The 16785-nt window shown below is 37.2% G+C and overlaps 1 protein-coding gene across 1 annotated transcript; it reads left to right on the plus strand.

Moving 5' to 3' along the window:
• The first annotated feature begins 2509 nt into the window (after positions 1-2509).
• Positions 2510-14412, plus strand: dhodh (dihydroorotate dehydrogenase). Its single transcript, XM_062415772.1, has 9 exons — positions 2510-2574; positions 4144-4356; positions 4460-4659; positions 7247-7329; positions 7698-7885; positions 9954-10067; positions 12020-12173; positions 12267-12426; positions 12583-14412. Exons 1-9 carry the CDS (start codon positions 2557-2559, stop codon positions 12731-12733), a joined length of 1281 nt encoding a protein of 426 aa, XP_062271756.1. The 5' UTR covers positions 2510-2556; the 3' UTR covers positions 12734-14412.
• The last annotated feature ends 2373 nt before the right edge of the window (positions 14413-16785 follow it).

Raw genomic sequence — 16785 nt, forward strand, 5'->3', positions numbered from 1 at the left:
TTACTGTAATTTATGCTATAATTGTGTGACTGTGACAGTATCCTAAAGCGAACAAAAACTATTCAGGAAGCAATTAGCAATTAGCTTGATTTATACGTATATTATTTTTAAGATTAATCAATAAATCATTTGATCTAAAGTGATGTCTTTGTATCGTTCTGCTGTTTAAACAGTCCAGAACCTAAAGATATTTAATTTTCAATGTAATTAAACACATTTGAGAGGCTAAAAAATAGGCTATTTAGAAACTGGATATTACATATAACTCATATAGACTGCTTTAAAAGCATGAACGCTATGGTGACATAAATTATAACTAAACACTGACAAGATCAAGCAGGCTGTGTGATGCTAAGTCATGATTATTAAAATTTGCCACACATTTGCCATCATCAAAAGTGTCATCCAACAATAAAAAAAGGAACTAAAACATTTAGTTCCACCTGCTTTGTGATTTCATTATGGTGTAATGATGCTTTCATTTAGTGTGATAAACAGCATTTGTTATTCATGAACCAACAACAAATCAGCATCTCATTTCCATTTAAAGGTTGGAAGATATTTCAACGTCACTGTGTTGACTCAGCGGTGGTTTTGATCCTTTTTATTTTTGGAAAACTTCATGTGCTGCAGTGTGAAAAACAAAAATTAAATACTGATGCATTTGCAATTTTATATTCAGTCAATTCAAAATATAAAATTTAGTATTCAAAATATATATCTTTTTATTTTTTTCCCATAATTAAATTCATGTGCTTTTATTCGAACATTTTGCAAGACACCCAGCCTATGTTAGTGCATGAATGAGTTTATTTAATATCATATACTTGTACTTTATTTACATATTGGCCTAATTTTCTATTGTTACATCTGCCTACTCTCTCTACTCTCTATTTGTTTAACTGTCCACCACTATATGACGCCTGTGACTGGAGGTTTCAAATATTGCTCAAAGATAATGAGCTAAAAACACAACACGCTATGAAAATGGAAAAACAGAAAAATGAACCAGCAATAAAATATTGATATATTTGACTCACCTATAGTGCCTTCCTGGTACTTTTCTTGAACCCCCTCCCCCAGCCACCAGGTGAAGTTGCTGGTGTTTCTCTCTCTGGTGATGTTCTTCAGGTATATTTTGATGGGTCCATTAATCACCCTCAGTAGCTCTCCTCCTCGCTTTTCACAGCTGCTTCTGGCTTGGGACCAGGTTTTCCATTCCCGAACAAACTCAAAACAGACATTTCTGAAAACAAATTTGCACAGTGAAGGGTTTTCATTGCCCAGATAGGATTCAGACGTCTCAGGTAACGATAGAAATCCAACAACAATCCACAAAAACACAGACGTTCGTAGTAACTGGTCCATAGCTAAAATGTTCAGAGCTCAAGAACATAGTGCTGCAGAAACTGTGGCAGAAACAGCAACTGAGCAAGGTGACTTCTGTCTGTCACATGGAATTTTTGAGAGCTTTCTCCAGAAAAAACTCTGCATCTGTTTAGGAAAATCACTGCAGACACCCAAACAAGATGCAAAGTGAAGGAGTTATGTGGTATCACCGAAGATCAGAGAAGATGCAAGTCTTGGAAGATGTACTCTTAACTTAAGTAGAAATATCAATGCCACAGTGTAAAAAAACTACATTTAAAATCCTACTTAAGTAAAAGTACAGAAGTATTACAAGCCAAATTTACTTAAAATACTATGGTAAAAGTAGCTGTTTTGCAGATTTTCAGGCTGTGTCTGATATATTGAGTCAATGCAGAAGCAGGGGTTTCTTGTTGTAGCTTCTCAAGGCTCACAAGATAAATCTGAGAGGATTTCAGATAATACATTGGTTGGAAAGAAGAAAAAAACTAAGGTTCTGCTACATAAATTTGGATGAACGTTTCAGGACTTTTCTTTGATCTTTGTATTTTTGGGCTTCACTTGTTTATTTGAAACCATGTGAGAGGAAATGTCTCCTTGGTGGAACTGCAAACAACTCACTGATGTGAAAAATGACAAATAGACACAACTACACACTGATTTTTTGTAAAGGACCACAAGCTGACCACTGATTTAATCTTCAACCTTGCAGTGTGATTTACAACCTCATCATTGTTATTTTATGTACAATTGTAATCTGAAAAGTAAGTAACTGCAGCTGTCAAATAAATGTAGTGAAGTAAAAAATACCATATTTCCCTCTTAAATGTAATATAGTATTACATAGCATAAAATGAAAATAATCAAGTAATGCACCTTCCATCTATTACTTACCAGGGCAGATTTCAACTTTTTGCAGGCTGTTAAGCACACTGTAGTTACTTGTGTATGTTTCTAATTATACTTTATCAAAATGTATAATATTGTTTTGTCAAATTCAGTCACTTTACTCTTTCATTTCACTCTTTTCACTCTTTACCCCTGGACTGAACAGACCATCTCCATCCTCCATACACTGCTGACGGAAATATCGCGAGAGTACAGTGAGGAAGCGAAGACCGCGTGTGTTTGTGTAACATGTTAGCAAACGCTTTCAGTGCCCTTTAATGTAATGACAGAACCGGGGCCATGGCGGGACATCTGAAGGTAAACTGAAGAGACAATCTTTCCTGCTTGTATTTGTGTCTCATGATGTAAAATATCGCTGCAGAAAGTAACGTTTAAACCCGGAAACACTGGAGGTAGCGTCTGTTTCTGCACATCAGAAACAGACACAGGCATGCTGAGTTTGCTGTAAGATATAAAACAATGATCTGTTGGTACTGTACACTGAGATTACAGAGTCACTAGCTGAATTAACTCCTACAAAGAGATGAATAGCTAATATATAAGGTTAACTCATCACATATACAGTGGTGGAAAGTTACTAAGTAAATTTACTGAAGTACTGTTTTTAAGAATTACCATTTGATGCTACTTTATACTTCCATTCCACTACATCTCAGAGGGCCATACTGTACTTTCTACTCCACTACATTTATTTGACAGCTTTAGTTTCTGAAGATTTGACACAATGTATAATATAACAAGCTTTATAAAATACATTATATTGTTAAAGATGAAACCAGTGGCTTTCATCCTTTCTGACTTTTGACGTCTTACTAAAAAGCAGTGTTTTGTCAGGCTCACATTTCAGATGTCAATGAGTTGTTAACAGCTCCACCAAATAGTGATTGTTACCTTTGAACTTCTCACGTGGTTTCAGTTCAATACATTTAAAAAAAAAAAAAGATCCAATATTTCACTATAAAGTCCAAAAACTGAAAACAGATTTGTGTATCAGAACTTTATTTTCTTTCCACTCCCATTAATCATCTAACGACCCCTCAGATTTATCTGGTGACTTTTTGGAGGGACCTGACCCCTAGGTTGGGAACCACTGCACTAAACTGGCTATAAACTAAAACTGTATATTAAGTAGTTCAAACTAGCTCCACCTACAGCTACAACATTAACATGTTGCTCTAACACTGATGGGACCAAACCACTACTTAAAAACTTGAACTAACTGGCTACTTTAACTTCTGCTGATACTTATGTACTTTTAATGAAGTAGGATTATTCATGCAGGACCTTTACTTGTAATGGAGTCATTTTTTATTGCTGTATTGGTACTTTTACTTAACCAAGTGATCTGAGTATTTCTCCCAGCACTGATGACTCAGTACTAACGGAGGTAGTTAATATGTTAAGTTAACTCATCACACATCAGACTGCCAACTGATACTGTTAAGACAGAAAAGAAGATGGAAGAAGTGGTTTTCTCAGTAGACATATATGGACATTATATACACAAAAAGCAAACTTGTATTCAAAACAAGCTACCTTGTAGTCGGTTTTCTTTGACTTGTCTTTTGTACATAACTCACTATATTCACATTGGTCGACCTTTGAATAGGATTAAGATTAGAGCTGCAATAATATATTGACTGCCAGAACATTTGCAGACATTTTTACTTGTCCTTCATGGAAAGGCACAGGTGTAGCTAATATTTTTCTCTATATATTTTGTGATGACCGTGACATATTTTCCTATATGCTTCAGCACATTTTATTTATTAGCCTGATTGTTAGTAAATGAACTCAAGAGTGAATGCATGACGTCCTTTAAAGATGCAGTTTTATGTGTTTTTATTCTTTCTGGTTTGTCAACAGAAGCAGTTAAAAGACGCAGTGAAGGTCATCAGCTCAGGTAGCCTTCTGTTTGCTTCTTACCTCACTGTGATTGGAGATGAGCGTTTCTATGCCAACCAACTCATGCCCCTGCTGCAGAAGATTGTGGGGGCAGAAACAGCGCATGTGTTGGCTGTGAAGATGATAGGACTGGGTTTGGTTCCTATGAACCGTTACCAGGACCCTGCGTCATTGGTAAGAATGTCACTGTACTGTCTGCTCGGTGACGTTTGACACTGACATCAGGGGGATCGAAGACACTGTAACACTGTGTTATGTTTTGTTTGTGTATCTACAGGAAGTGAAAGCTTTGGGGTTAAAGTTCAAAAACCCCATTGGGATTGCTGCAGGCTTTGATAAGCATGGAGAGGCTGTAGACGGCTTGTACAAAGTGGGTTTTGGCTTTGTTGAAGTTGGGACGATCACCCCCAAACCACAGGAGGGGAATCCCAAACCACGCGTGTTTCGACTCACTGCAGATCATGCAGTTATTAACAGGTTTGTTTTAATTATGCTGCATTAATGTCACTCAAACTGAAAAGCACAGACAATGCTCAACTGAATAGACAGTAACATGTAGGGAAGGGAAATACTGCTAAAATAATATCAAAGTTTTTTCTCATATCAAGATGCACCCAAATAAACTTCATTTTTTAAAACTGTTTTAGAAAAGTGTTGATTTGTACTGCAGTGCTTAGACATGAAAATGATGAAAATGGGAAAAGATAACCTTAACTTGATTCTTTCAACGTGTTTTAATTAGGGATGCACCGAAAATTCGGCCACCGAAAATATTCGGCGGAAAATGGCCCAAAAAGCGCATTTTCGGTTTTCGGCCGAAATACTTTTATCACCGAAACAGCTAACTAAAGAGATCAGCTCCTCTGATGCATCTGTAGCAGACTTTTATTCCTTTAATTGCAGTACTAAAGTGTAGTACACTCTTAGAGTCTGTGAGCACACGTTTCACTGAGATCTATTTGGATCCTCTGCACTTCATCACGACTGTACTTGATCCGTGTTATAAAGATCATTACCTGGATCATGTGGGATTAAAGCAGCGCGCACGAGAAATGATCCGGGCCGCGATGGATGCAGAGAACCCGCTTAGAGACGGAGAAGCGCACAGCACAGGAGAAGGTGTGTGTGTGTGTGTGTGTGTGTGTGTGTGTGTGTGTGTGTGACTATAAATGCAGCACGTGTGAGAGTAAAGCGTGCTTATAGCTCTGTGTTGCTGCTTATTAGACCAATACCGATCGCAACCCTCCACCAAGTGTAACACTAAGTGTTATTTTTAACTTAATTTAATTTTATATTGTGCATTGTTGTAATGTCATTGCTAAATAAATATTTTCATACTTTTGTAATTGATTTATTCTTTGAATTGCAATGCCTTGATTTTAGTGAGGTTAGTACACAGTCATAGCCATAAATGCAATGGTACTAATAATGGCATAATAATTTCTTTCAGTGTTTCGGTTTTCGGTTTTCGGCCTTGGTTTCCTCATTTTCGGTCTTCGGTTTCGGCCAAGAATTTTCATTTCGGTGCATCCCTAGTTTTAATACATGTCTAATATATTACATTTGATATTTTTTAATTAATATTTTGAAATGTATTATTTTTAAACTACTAATCTCACATAATCTTACTATTAAAGTTTCATATCTGCACATGGCTAATTGCTTCTTTGGCATCTCATGTTGCATTTATGTTGACAAAGTACTTCGTAATGAATCAATAATAAATGGGTCATAGAGGATGAAAACATTTTAATTTAACTATTACTTGGTGGGTCATATAGATACTGAATATACTACTGAATCACTGGCTTTAGAGAAGCAATTAATGACATCTTTCATATTCTTCATGTAATGTTCTGTAGCTAAAGCTGTCCTTTATGTAACACCCCACAGAGGTTTTTGAATTTCATATAACAGTGAATGGATCACATTAGTTTTAATTTATGTTGAAGACCTTAAGATGTAACACAAGAGCAAGATACGGTAAAATCATAATGTTCTTTTTCACATGGCTCAGAGAGATTATGACGCCTACTGTGGGTTTCAGATTTACATTGAGTTCATACATTTATTTCATGTCCTTTGATTCATTTTACTCAGATTTAAATGACCTAAATGAAGGAAATAAATCTTTTCTTGCTGTTATATGAGTCTAATTAATGCATGCACATCTATATTCAGTGGAGAATTGAGTGAGACGTTTTGCCAGTGCTTTTGAAAAGAATAAGATTAGAATGAATCCATATTCTCTTGAAAATATTTATGTCTTAAATTTCCATATATTGTAATTTCTATGTAGAGCAGCACAGTATTTCCACAATGTACTCTTGAGACAGGGACATATATGTAAAATTAGTATGCAGTACTACAACAAAAATATCAGTCACAATAATTGTAATGTATGATTTTCATACAGTATCAAACATATATACAGATGAGATTCTGCTTGTACATCAATGGACAAAATAAATAGGTTTAATTTGATAAATTCTAACGTTATATACTATGTATATGTAGAGAACATATGGTGTTTAATTAAAATATAGCCGTAGTGGTGAAAAAAGTATTTCACTGTGTCTTATTATGAGCCCCAAAGTTTCTAATTTTTATTAGAAAGTCTGTTTTTGTTTTGTACGATTTTCTTTTTCTCCTACGCACCTGTCAGTTTACAGATTTGCAAAGACTATTCCTCATTTTGTATGTTCATACCAGATATGTCTCATTAAAATTACGTTATTGTAACATGAGAATTGATCATGGTTATAATAGTAACTTGGAAAATGCTCTGATGGCTGAAGATCAGCCAGTTCACATGTTCGCATCATTAATTGATGCGAACATGTGAACAGTGTAGTCAGTAACTCTCCAAACAATGTGTAGAAGCTTCATTTAGAAAATAATAAAAGATTAATGTGTATTTTATAGTATTTTGTTATAGTAGTATGTTGTTAGAGTTGTTTTTTTTCCCTCAGTTGGTCTTTTAATTGAGTAATTAAGTTGTAATTAAGTTGTAATACTGAGTGTGTGTGTATATGTATGTACATACGCGCTCTTTCTTGTCTAGATATGGATTCAACAGCTGTGGTCTGGTAGAAGCACAGCAGAGGCTGAAGGCCAGAGAAGCAGCGCAGCAAGAGCACAGTAAAGGTTAGGAGGCACTTGACATGTTCTGTAACTGATGGTGTGAAATGAATGATAAGTGATCCAGCTGGGGGGAAAAAATCAGTAAATCAGCTGAAAATCGTTTGTGCATTTATTATTTTCTGGTCAATTACTTTATTTTGAGAAAGCCAATTACTAAATTATATATATTGTTATTGTTGTTTTGTTTTGTTATAATGATCTTGACCTGCCCTTGTTTCTCATCCGATCCATACCTGCTTACAGCTCATTTTTCACATCAGCGGCTTCTGCCCCAGTTGAGTCATGAGTCTGATGATGCAGCTTGTGTTTTTCTGAACTTTCCCATTTGTGTTTGTGTGTGTGTGCATACGTGTGTGTGTCTGTGTTTATAGCTGGCCTTCCCCTGGGCATCAACCTGGGGAAGAACAAGCTGTCCCAGGACGCAGGGGCAGATTACTTGGAGGGGGTGAAAGCCCTGGGCCCGCTGGCTGACTACTTGGTGGTCAACGTCAGCAGTCCTAATACACCAGGTCTGCGGGATCTACAGGGGAAAGCTGAGCTCCGCCAGCTCCTGCTTACGGTATGATTGTCCAAATGGGACTTTAACCAATCAGTGTGAAAAATTTAAACACAACAAAATTTCATCTCCTGGCCTCATTGAACAGCCTGTGCCCCTGAAAAATCTTTATTTTAAAATCTTTTTTATTTTTTATCTGGGTTCTCTGCCTTTTGGCTAAGATCAAGGGCCTGATTTACTAAGATCCCAAATAGTGGGTACTAAATTGCGTGCACAGTGCAATAGATTGCGCGTGCCGTTTGCGTGCGTTTTGCGGGTGATCTAATAAGAATAATTGCATAAATGAAAACAGGTGCAACGGGGTGGAGACAGCATTATTTAAATGAGGGTTTTGCGTGTCTTTATGGAGAGTTTGGATGAGCAGGAAGCCCGCAAGCGCAAAATGAAATGTGATCAGGTTCTAGTGGAAGAGGTTAACAAATATATTGAGTTATAACAAAAACAAATATTACCAGAAAAACTGACATGGAGAGTATTTGTGACAAAGTCAATGCTGTTAGTAAAACCACTAAATATTCCACTCCAAAATTGGAAAAAATCCGTCCTATGTGTATTCTGTCATTGTGCCTCCGTCTCCTCTTCTCTACAGTGACAAAAGTCATCTGTGCCCAGTGCGCAGCCGGTTAATACCTGCCCTTCAAAGGTATTATTTATAGACGCAGTTAGCGTCAGAAATAATACCTTCAGGTTTGGTAAATCACAATGCGCGTGCTAAATAACTTATTTGCATTTTCTCCTCCCTATATTTTGCACACTGGGGTTGAAACGCCCCATATTACATATTCATTATGGCAAACGTACTAAATGGACAGCGCGTACTATCTTGCACAGTTGAATGACGCAAACCTCATTACGCTGCGTTAGTAGATCAGCTTGCACATTTTTTGCGGGTGATGTCAAGTTTGCAAACGTTTCGACACCATAGACTGTATTTAAAATGGACGTAACATCCGTGATGTCACCTAATTGGTTTGTGGACTGCTGCTTGGAAGGGAATAGTTTCAGATCTGGGTAGCGCCATCTTGAAAATTTCAGGTGCATGCCGCGAAAAATAAAAACACAGATTCTACTTATATGGGCATCAAGAGGGGCATGAGTCGCCCTCCTGAACCTGTGAACCAATCAACCTGTCAATCACGACGTAGCCACGCCCTAATGCATACCCTGCTTTATCGTCAAATATAAAATCAGGGAGGCCAAAATTTCACAAATGAACATCATACTGCATTGAAGAAGGCTTTAAACTAGCGATTGAAACCATAAACACATTTTGAAAACGTTAACTGAGGTTAGAAATCAAGTGAGAAGTTGGTGAATTCTCCATTGACTTGTATAGAGACGGAAGTCCTTTTGACACCAAAACGGTCGCCCCCTGGTGGCCTTTTGATAGAATGCAGTTTTAAGTTACTTCTGCGTTGGGATCATTTCAGAGGACTGGAACTCCCCGCCTGTTTTACACACGCAAACCTTTAGTAAATCAGGCCCTAAGTGTTTTATCCGTTTGTGTCAGTTAAAAATCCAAAATGTCCTCTATAATGGTACAACATTTGAGTTTGATTTTATCATATACTATCTTAAAACTGTGTGAAAGGACTTCACAGAGAAAATAGTCTGCCTTGTTCTAACTGGTGAACAACAATTACACAACAAAATGAATGTATACAGTGTGTAGTGTAAGATTTAAAATAGTATCTAAAGGAACATTAGTTTCCTCAAATTATGGAACCTGATCTGCCTTTTCTCACTATGGAATAATTTAGAAAAAGGTTAAAAAAAATCTTAGGCAGGCGCAGCTGGCTGACAGACTTCCTCTGAATCATCAGTGCACACATAATTCATTTTTCCATTTTTTGATCAGCTTGTACCACATCATCGGTCAGAGTGTAATGATTGTCTATTTTTGACAAGTCCATTAACCTTCAGCTCAGAAGCTATATTTTAATCCTATCCAATACTAAGATTCTACATTTGAAATCCTATATAGGTACCGTTTTGTTTCATTTATGTTTTTTTAACGGTTGTGTTTCTCTCTGCCGCTTCATACACTCATATACTCGTATGATCTGCTCAGGTGCTGAAGGAGCGTGATGCCCTGCAGGGAGAACACAAACCTCCCGTCTTGGTGAAGATTGCCCCTGACCTCACAGCACAGGACAAACAAGACATTGCTGATGTTGTCACCGAGGTTGGAAGTCATTTCTTGTAATCATTCAATTCAATTCCTAATCGTACCTTTGATTTGATTTTCCATTTTGTACGTAATTTAAATTGATTGTAATGAAATTCCTGTTTAGTTCATGAGATTTATTTAATTCCCTCTGATATTGACATTTAAAAAAAAACCATTTCATTCCTTCCTATGTTTTGCATTTCCAGCAAGCAGCAGGTTATGTGCTGGTTTCATTCATGTTCCTTATTCGTTCCAGAGACTAGTTGTTCCTTTTCAGGGATCAAAATATAGTATATAAATACATATGATTCGTACTTCATTATCATAACCTCAACATGGAATAAAATGCCTTGCATTTATGTTTAGACATTATTTAAAGACTCTGCTTAAAACGACCTGCATAGCTGCTCATTAACTCATTAACATTTGAATAACTCTGCATATTTGCTTGAATTATGTGAAGAGTGAGACACCACTATAATGTTTGATGAAGTAAAATGGGTCTGTAATGGTTTAAATAGTCATTATTAAACCCCTTCACAAGAAAGCTGCACAGTAAAAAAAACAAAAAAAACAAACAACAAAAAACAACTCCAAGTCCAGATCCTTTCTGCTCAGAAATGCCAACTTGATCCACCCTGTCATCCATGTCACATTGTCACATGCAAAACACATGCACGCTTTCCAAAGCTGTAGTCGCCTTCTTGTTTGAACGACAGTTGGGTTGTTGGCCAAATCAGTACAACTGCACAAAAACAGCAGCATCGATTAAAATGTAAATTTTCGTCATCAAAACCAAGAGATTTGCGTTCATGCTTCTTGAAAGAGAGAACAGTGAATACGTTTCTAGTGTTTGAAATGTGCTGTGGGTTTGAGAGTGGATGATCGGCTTTGCCACCAGCTCTGCACTGTTGCCTGTGGTGCAACTGGTTTAGATGTTATGATCTTTGAAACCTGTGTAGGTTCCTACTCATTCCTATTCTTCTCTTTGTCATTGTGTGATCTCCCTCAGCATTAAAGAGCACACAAAGTTTTTTTGCACATTTACAGGTCTATATTTATATTTGTGTGCTCTACTGGAATGTTTTTGCATGATTTATACCACCTCGCTCATCATTCATCTTACACTGTCACTTTATGCAGCCCCTCAGTTCCGCTTCTGTCAGCTTACTCTTTTTTCTACGGTACTCCCTATTATAAGTAGCTCATTTTCAGCAGATTGTTTAAGGAAACAGATGTATTTGGGTCCTCTCCTCCTCTCTGCTCTGGTAACCTCTTCACTACTTTAGTGGGTTGATTTTAGAAAATACACAGCAGTATTTTTGTGCTCATGGGAGCAAGCAGGAGACAAACTTTAATGGAAGAGACATTAGGGAGGTACAAGAGAAAATATTTAAACTGCACTCATCCTCTCTCTTTAGCCTCTTTCACGCATAGTTTCCATGTAATTACTGGGATAACCTCTAAGGCACTGCTATTAATTTTCACAATTTACACATGTAGCCCCATTCAGGAACACTTTTCACACATACCGTGGCAATGCCGGAATAAAGGGGGCAAGTTACAGTCCAGCAGATGGTGGTAATGCAACTAAACATGAGAAGAAGAAGAAGAAGAAGAAGATCGGGCAAGGCTGGATGTATATTTAAGCGGCAGACGATGTCTTGTATTATTTTCAGGAACTTGGCGAGTGAGGAGCTTTTTTTGTCCGGTTTTAATTTTCTAATGCATTTAAAATTCAACAATTTTGCAAGACAAATTAACCGCGAAAGCATTGAACAGACATCCGTAAACAAGTCGCATGCAGGACATGTTCCTGAATTTCAGGGATAGATTGCATGTGTGAAACAGGCTTTTGTCACAGTAAATTTCACATTAGAGGTCCATAAAAGTCAGATGGCTTACAGAGGCAGACACATACTGTATGGCACTCACTTCCTCTCCCTTTGTATGTGTATGTTCTGCAGCTTGGAGTAGATGGTTTGATGGTGACAAACACCACTGTGTCCAGGCCAGAGACGCTACAAGATCCTGAAAAGTCTGAGGTTGGTGGGCTAAGTGGGCAGCCTCTCAAAGACCTCTCCACCAGAACCGTAAGAGAGATGTACAACCTCACCCAAGGTATTTATTTACTCAGCAACATTTTCTGTCCATTCCCAATCACCTGAGAATCAATACAATAGATTAAAAAAATGTTTCTTAATGATATTAAAGGTAAAGTAACGATTGTTGGAGTTGGTGGTGTGGCCAGTGGACAAGATGCTATGGATAAAATCCGTGCTGGTGCATCATTGGTTCAGCTTTACACAGCTTTGACCTACCAGGGTCCACCTGTTGTAACAAAGATCAAGCGGGAGCTGGAACAACTTCTAAAGTGAGTATTGTGTGAATAGGAAATTTGGTTGGCTATGAAGTATTTGTTAACATATCTGAGACTTACAGCAATAGTTTCTGTAATTTCCTTTTTAACTGTAGAAAAATAATTCCCACACAAATATTTTCTCAGTTACTACCATCTCTTTTTTCACAGAGAGCAAGGTTTCAAGAGTGTATCTGAGGCAGTTGGAGCAGATCACAGGGGAGCAGATGGGTTGACTCAAAAGCACAGCCTCCTGAAAGAGATGGTAAACACAGACTTTCCGGGCTTAGCATCACCTGTAGCTGCCATCTCCTCCAACTAGACAACATGATCGTCAGCACTCCACAACTATGATAAATGCTATGTGTACGTGAAATTCCGTCCGTCCCTGATGAGACGAGGTCTGAACTGATATTTATCGAAACCATATTTTTGATATCAGTGTTGAGGAGCGTAGATGTTGATAAAATGGGGTGGTGACTGGGAAGCTGGAAGCACCACATCTCCGCTACCTTTACTTGATAACGATGGGGATTTACACAATAATCAGTCTTAGATTCATGTTGTGTTGCATCGGTTTGAAAGCTGAGAGTCTGTTTGTAACTTTATTTCAGAAGTGCATCATTTGTTACAGTGTAACAGCAGTTAGTGTTTGTCAAATGCATCCTGACACCAAAGTGCTTAAAGTCTTCAGACACTAACCTCACAAACTAGTTTTTACAAATATACAGTACCAGTCAAAAGTTTGGACACACTTTCTCATTCGAATGTGTCCAAACTGTTGATTGGTGCTGTATTCAGACTATTTTGTATATATAGAAAATAATATACTGTACTGTATGGTGTTGTACTGACAAAGCAGCAACATTATTGTTTTAGGAACTGTATAATACAGAAGTTGAAACATAGATTCAAGCGTTAAAGTGTTTCATTGTCTGCCCATCTGAAGATGTCATAACCCAACAATCATGCTGCATCATTGTAAGTCACTCAAGGGATCAGTGTATGTATTTTGCTGTAAGCGCATGGCCTGTAGTTCTGTAAGGCACTCTTGTTAAATGCACCAGTAGGATTGTAATGTAAAAATACGGAGTTATCAGCCTAAATTATAATGCACACACCTTCCCTCTAACTGAGATGTTTTTCTTTCTTTCCCAAATAATATTCTGGCCTTTGTTTTATTCTCTTTTCTGCTCCAAGAATGCTATTATTTCAAAATAAAAACGACCTCCTAAACAGTATTTATGGAGCTCTTTGCTCAGAAAACGGGTCTGAAAAATATTAAGCTGCTTGGTATCTTTGCTCTAAAGCGACTGCAGAGTGTTGAATATGAGAGAGCCATTTGCTGATGAAAAAATAAAACTGCAGTGGATCTTTGGAGTCCTTATCCAACAAATTGAAGTGTTTGTTTTTTAATGGCATTGAAGTATGAGTGTAGTAGTAGTTAAGTGTTTTGACCACAAATTAAAGAATGAAGTGCTATCAAATCTGTAGTTTCTGTTTATAGATTATCTCTGCCTTTGACCTTTTCTCTATTGCCAACATCAGACCAAAATGTTCACATGTATATTAAGTACAAGTGTAAAAAATCAAATAGGTAATAAATGATAAATAATTATGAACACTTTCATGGTCCCCAATGGAGAAATCCCTTTGACTTTGGTCATTCCAAAAACTGTGGAATCCCAAGTTATGTGGTTTCAATGATCCTATGAATTTTATTGTAAATCATGATCATAAACATAACAAGTGCATCCTTCAAATTAGCATTTGTCAGATCAGCTTTCCTGTTTGTTTTGACACATCCGCATTCCTGCACCGGAGGACCTTGTAGCAATAATGAGAGAAATGTGTACCTTTTGTAGATTTTTCTTTGCCATTTTTTTCATTGTAATACAATTATAAAAACTCACAGGGTTGGAATAATGTGCTTGTTTTGAATGTGAATGTACTTGTACAGTATATTGTCTCTACATTTCAGCAAACAAACAAACAGTTTTGTTTTTTTGTGCATGTGAAGAACGGCCCTTGTGAGGGCAAGTGATTCACACAGACTGGACAAAATGCTTTAAGGTACAAATAATAAAATAACAAACATTACTCAGTGGGAAGAGCTGCTGTAGTTCTGTTTTAACATTACAAATATTATTTTCCACAATCCTCTGCTTGAACAGAGTTTTGTTAACTGATCCCTCCTAATCATCTGAAGTTGGAGTTAAAATTATTTTTAAGAGATTTTGGGGCTTGAAAGAACTAGATAATTATGCTGTGTTTCCGGCAGCAGTAGATGAAGCCCTTCAAGTCCTCTTCCCCTCAGTTGAACTCCCTCTCCGCTCTGTTATTAGCTGTGGGTACTGTGGTATCATAGCCTCACGTTGGTGTAGGCTGCTGCTTTTATTATTTATTCTTGGATTTTTCTCACTCATTGACACATTGAGATGCCCTCATAGCCTATCATAATGCCGCCCGCTAATCCCAGAATAGACAGCGGTCATTAGACATAGCCAGTAAAGGCAGCGGTACTGTGAGGATCAGCTGTGAGCTGCTGAGCGCCTCCTTCTCCTTCTCCCTCTCCTGAGGCCAAGTCCAGACTGGCTTGTATCCCATATGTGGTGTCACGGGGGGAGGAGAGGCGAAATCTGGCTCACAGACAGACAAAACTTTAAAAGTGATGGCTACTTAAATGTACAGTTTCCTCATATAACTTCAATCATAGCTAGGAGGCAGCACTTATCTGTCCTGGAGATGATATTTGTGCTTGTTGTGATACAATCTTAAATCTAACAGAAAAAAGGAAGGTTGTATATCATCTTGAAAAAGCATTACCCAAATATTTAGTATTTTTTTACGGCTCAAGTGTTATTTTTTCTCACTCAGTGTGTCTAACCAATGCACTAATAATCTAATCCGTGAAGAGCAGATGTCTTGGTTAATACATATACAGTCAGTGAAGAGGAGGGAATTAGACTTTGCTTGACTGCAAAGGGAGAGAAACAAGCAGGAGGAAGAAATTGCAGTGAATGAACATAAAACACACATACTGCCTTTGTATGCAAAACATGTACCCAAAACAGTGCTGACGCAGAAGACTAGACGAGGAGAAGGAAATGGACTGGGGTTGGATAGTCTACACATGGCTTGACTTTTTTACTCTTTGAGTACAACTTCAGTACCCTGCTTAATTATTGATTCATCTGGAGCTCCAACAGTTACTGCGTATTCAACATAACTGTAATGTTCCTGGTTCAGTTCCAGCCAGGGGCCTTTGTTGCATGTTATAACCATCTCTGTCCTCTTATTTCCTGTCTGTTTCTGCACTTTCGACTGTCCATTGGAAATTTTACATTTAAATTATCATTTAATCAGATAACCAATTAGTTGTTTAGTCTATTAAAAAATAAGAAACTATGTTAAAATTAGTAAAACAAAAACATGGTCATGTTTTCAAATTGCATGTTTTGTTTGACCAACAGTTTCTATTTTTCTGCTGCCTTTTAAAATGCTTTGCGCTACATGATGTGCATATCGTTACACCTCAGTTCAGAATTTAAATTGATATCAGAGAAAAACAGCAACTCTGGAAATAATTTATAGATAACTGAAAGGATAGGTTCACACATTTTCAAGTTTGTCTTAAAACAGTTTGCTACATGAACACTGAAACCGTTGAAAGTGTTGCTTATTGTAATCATTCCTCATGTTCATGCTGACCATTAGAAGATCCCCTTCAAATGCCCTTACAATGTAAGTATTATTACTGAGCTTTCCTTTTCCAGGAAATCTAACTGAGATTAAGATCTCTTTTGACAGAGAGATATGAGAACAGGTTACATATACACAGGATCACAATAAGATGCTTAATTAACATCACAATAAATCAATCAATCGTACACACCCAGACACAATAAAAACAATCACAAACATTCTGAAGAAAGTGATGAGGGACAGAATCCACAATCCCAGTTTTGAACAAAAATTGTTTTTAATTTTAGTTTGGGGTTTTTTGTGAGCCAAAGTATATTTAAAATGAAGTGGGTATCTTCCACAGTTACAGCCTTTTTAGTATTAAATATTGCTCTGTGTCTTGACAGAGTGTTTCCCTGTTGAGCTGTGGTGGAAGGATCCTCCAATTAGGCATTAAAAGGCATATATTGACTAATTTGACTAATTTAAAATGAACTGTTGGGGGGCTGTGGATTTTTTCCCCCATCTCTTACATTGTAAGTGGATTATGAAGGAACAAGATCTTTCAATGGTCAGTATGAACAGGAGGAATGATTACAGCAAAAAAAAAAAAGATATTCATTTGAACACATGACTGTTGTTTATGGCAGACTTAAAAAAAAATCTGAACCTATCTTTTAAACGATTGAC

This window comes from Scomber scombrus, chromosome 1, assembly GCF_963691925.1.
Source record: "Scomber scombrus chromosome 1, fScoSco1.1, whole genome shotgun sequence".
NCBI classification, from domain to species: domain Eukaryota; kingdom Metazoa; phylum Chordata; class Actinopteri; order Scombriformes; family Scombridae; genus Scomber; species Scomber scombrus.

What these genes read in the sequence shown, in the direction of transcription:
- dhodh (XM_062415772.1), top strand. An exon ending in GCAGCAAGAGCACAGTAAAG is followed by an intron (nt 7,330 to 7,697) that starts GTTAGGAGGCAC and finishes CTGTGTTTATAG; the next exon opens with CTGGCCTTCCCCTGGGCATC. An exon ending in GATGTACAACCTCACCCAAG is followed by an intron (nt 12,174 to 12,266) that starts GTATTTATTTAC and finishes ATGATATTAAAG; the next exon opens with GTAAAGTAACGATTGTTGGA.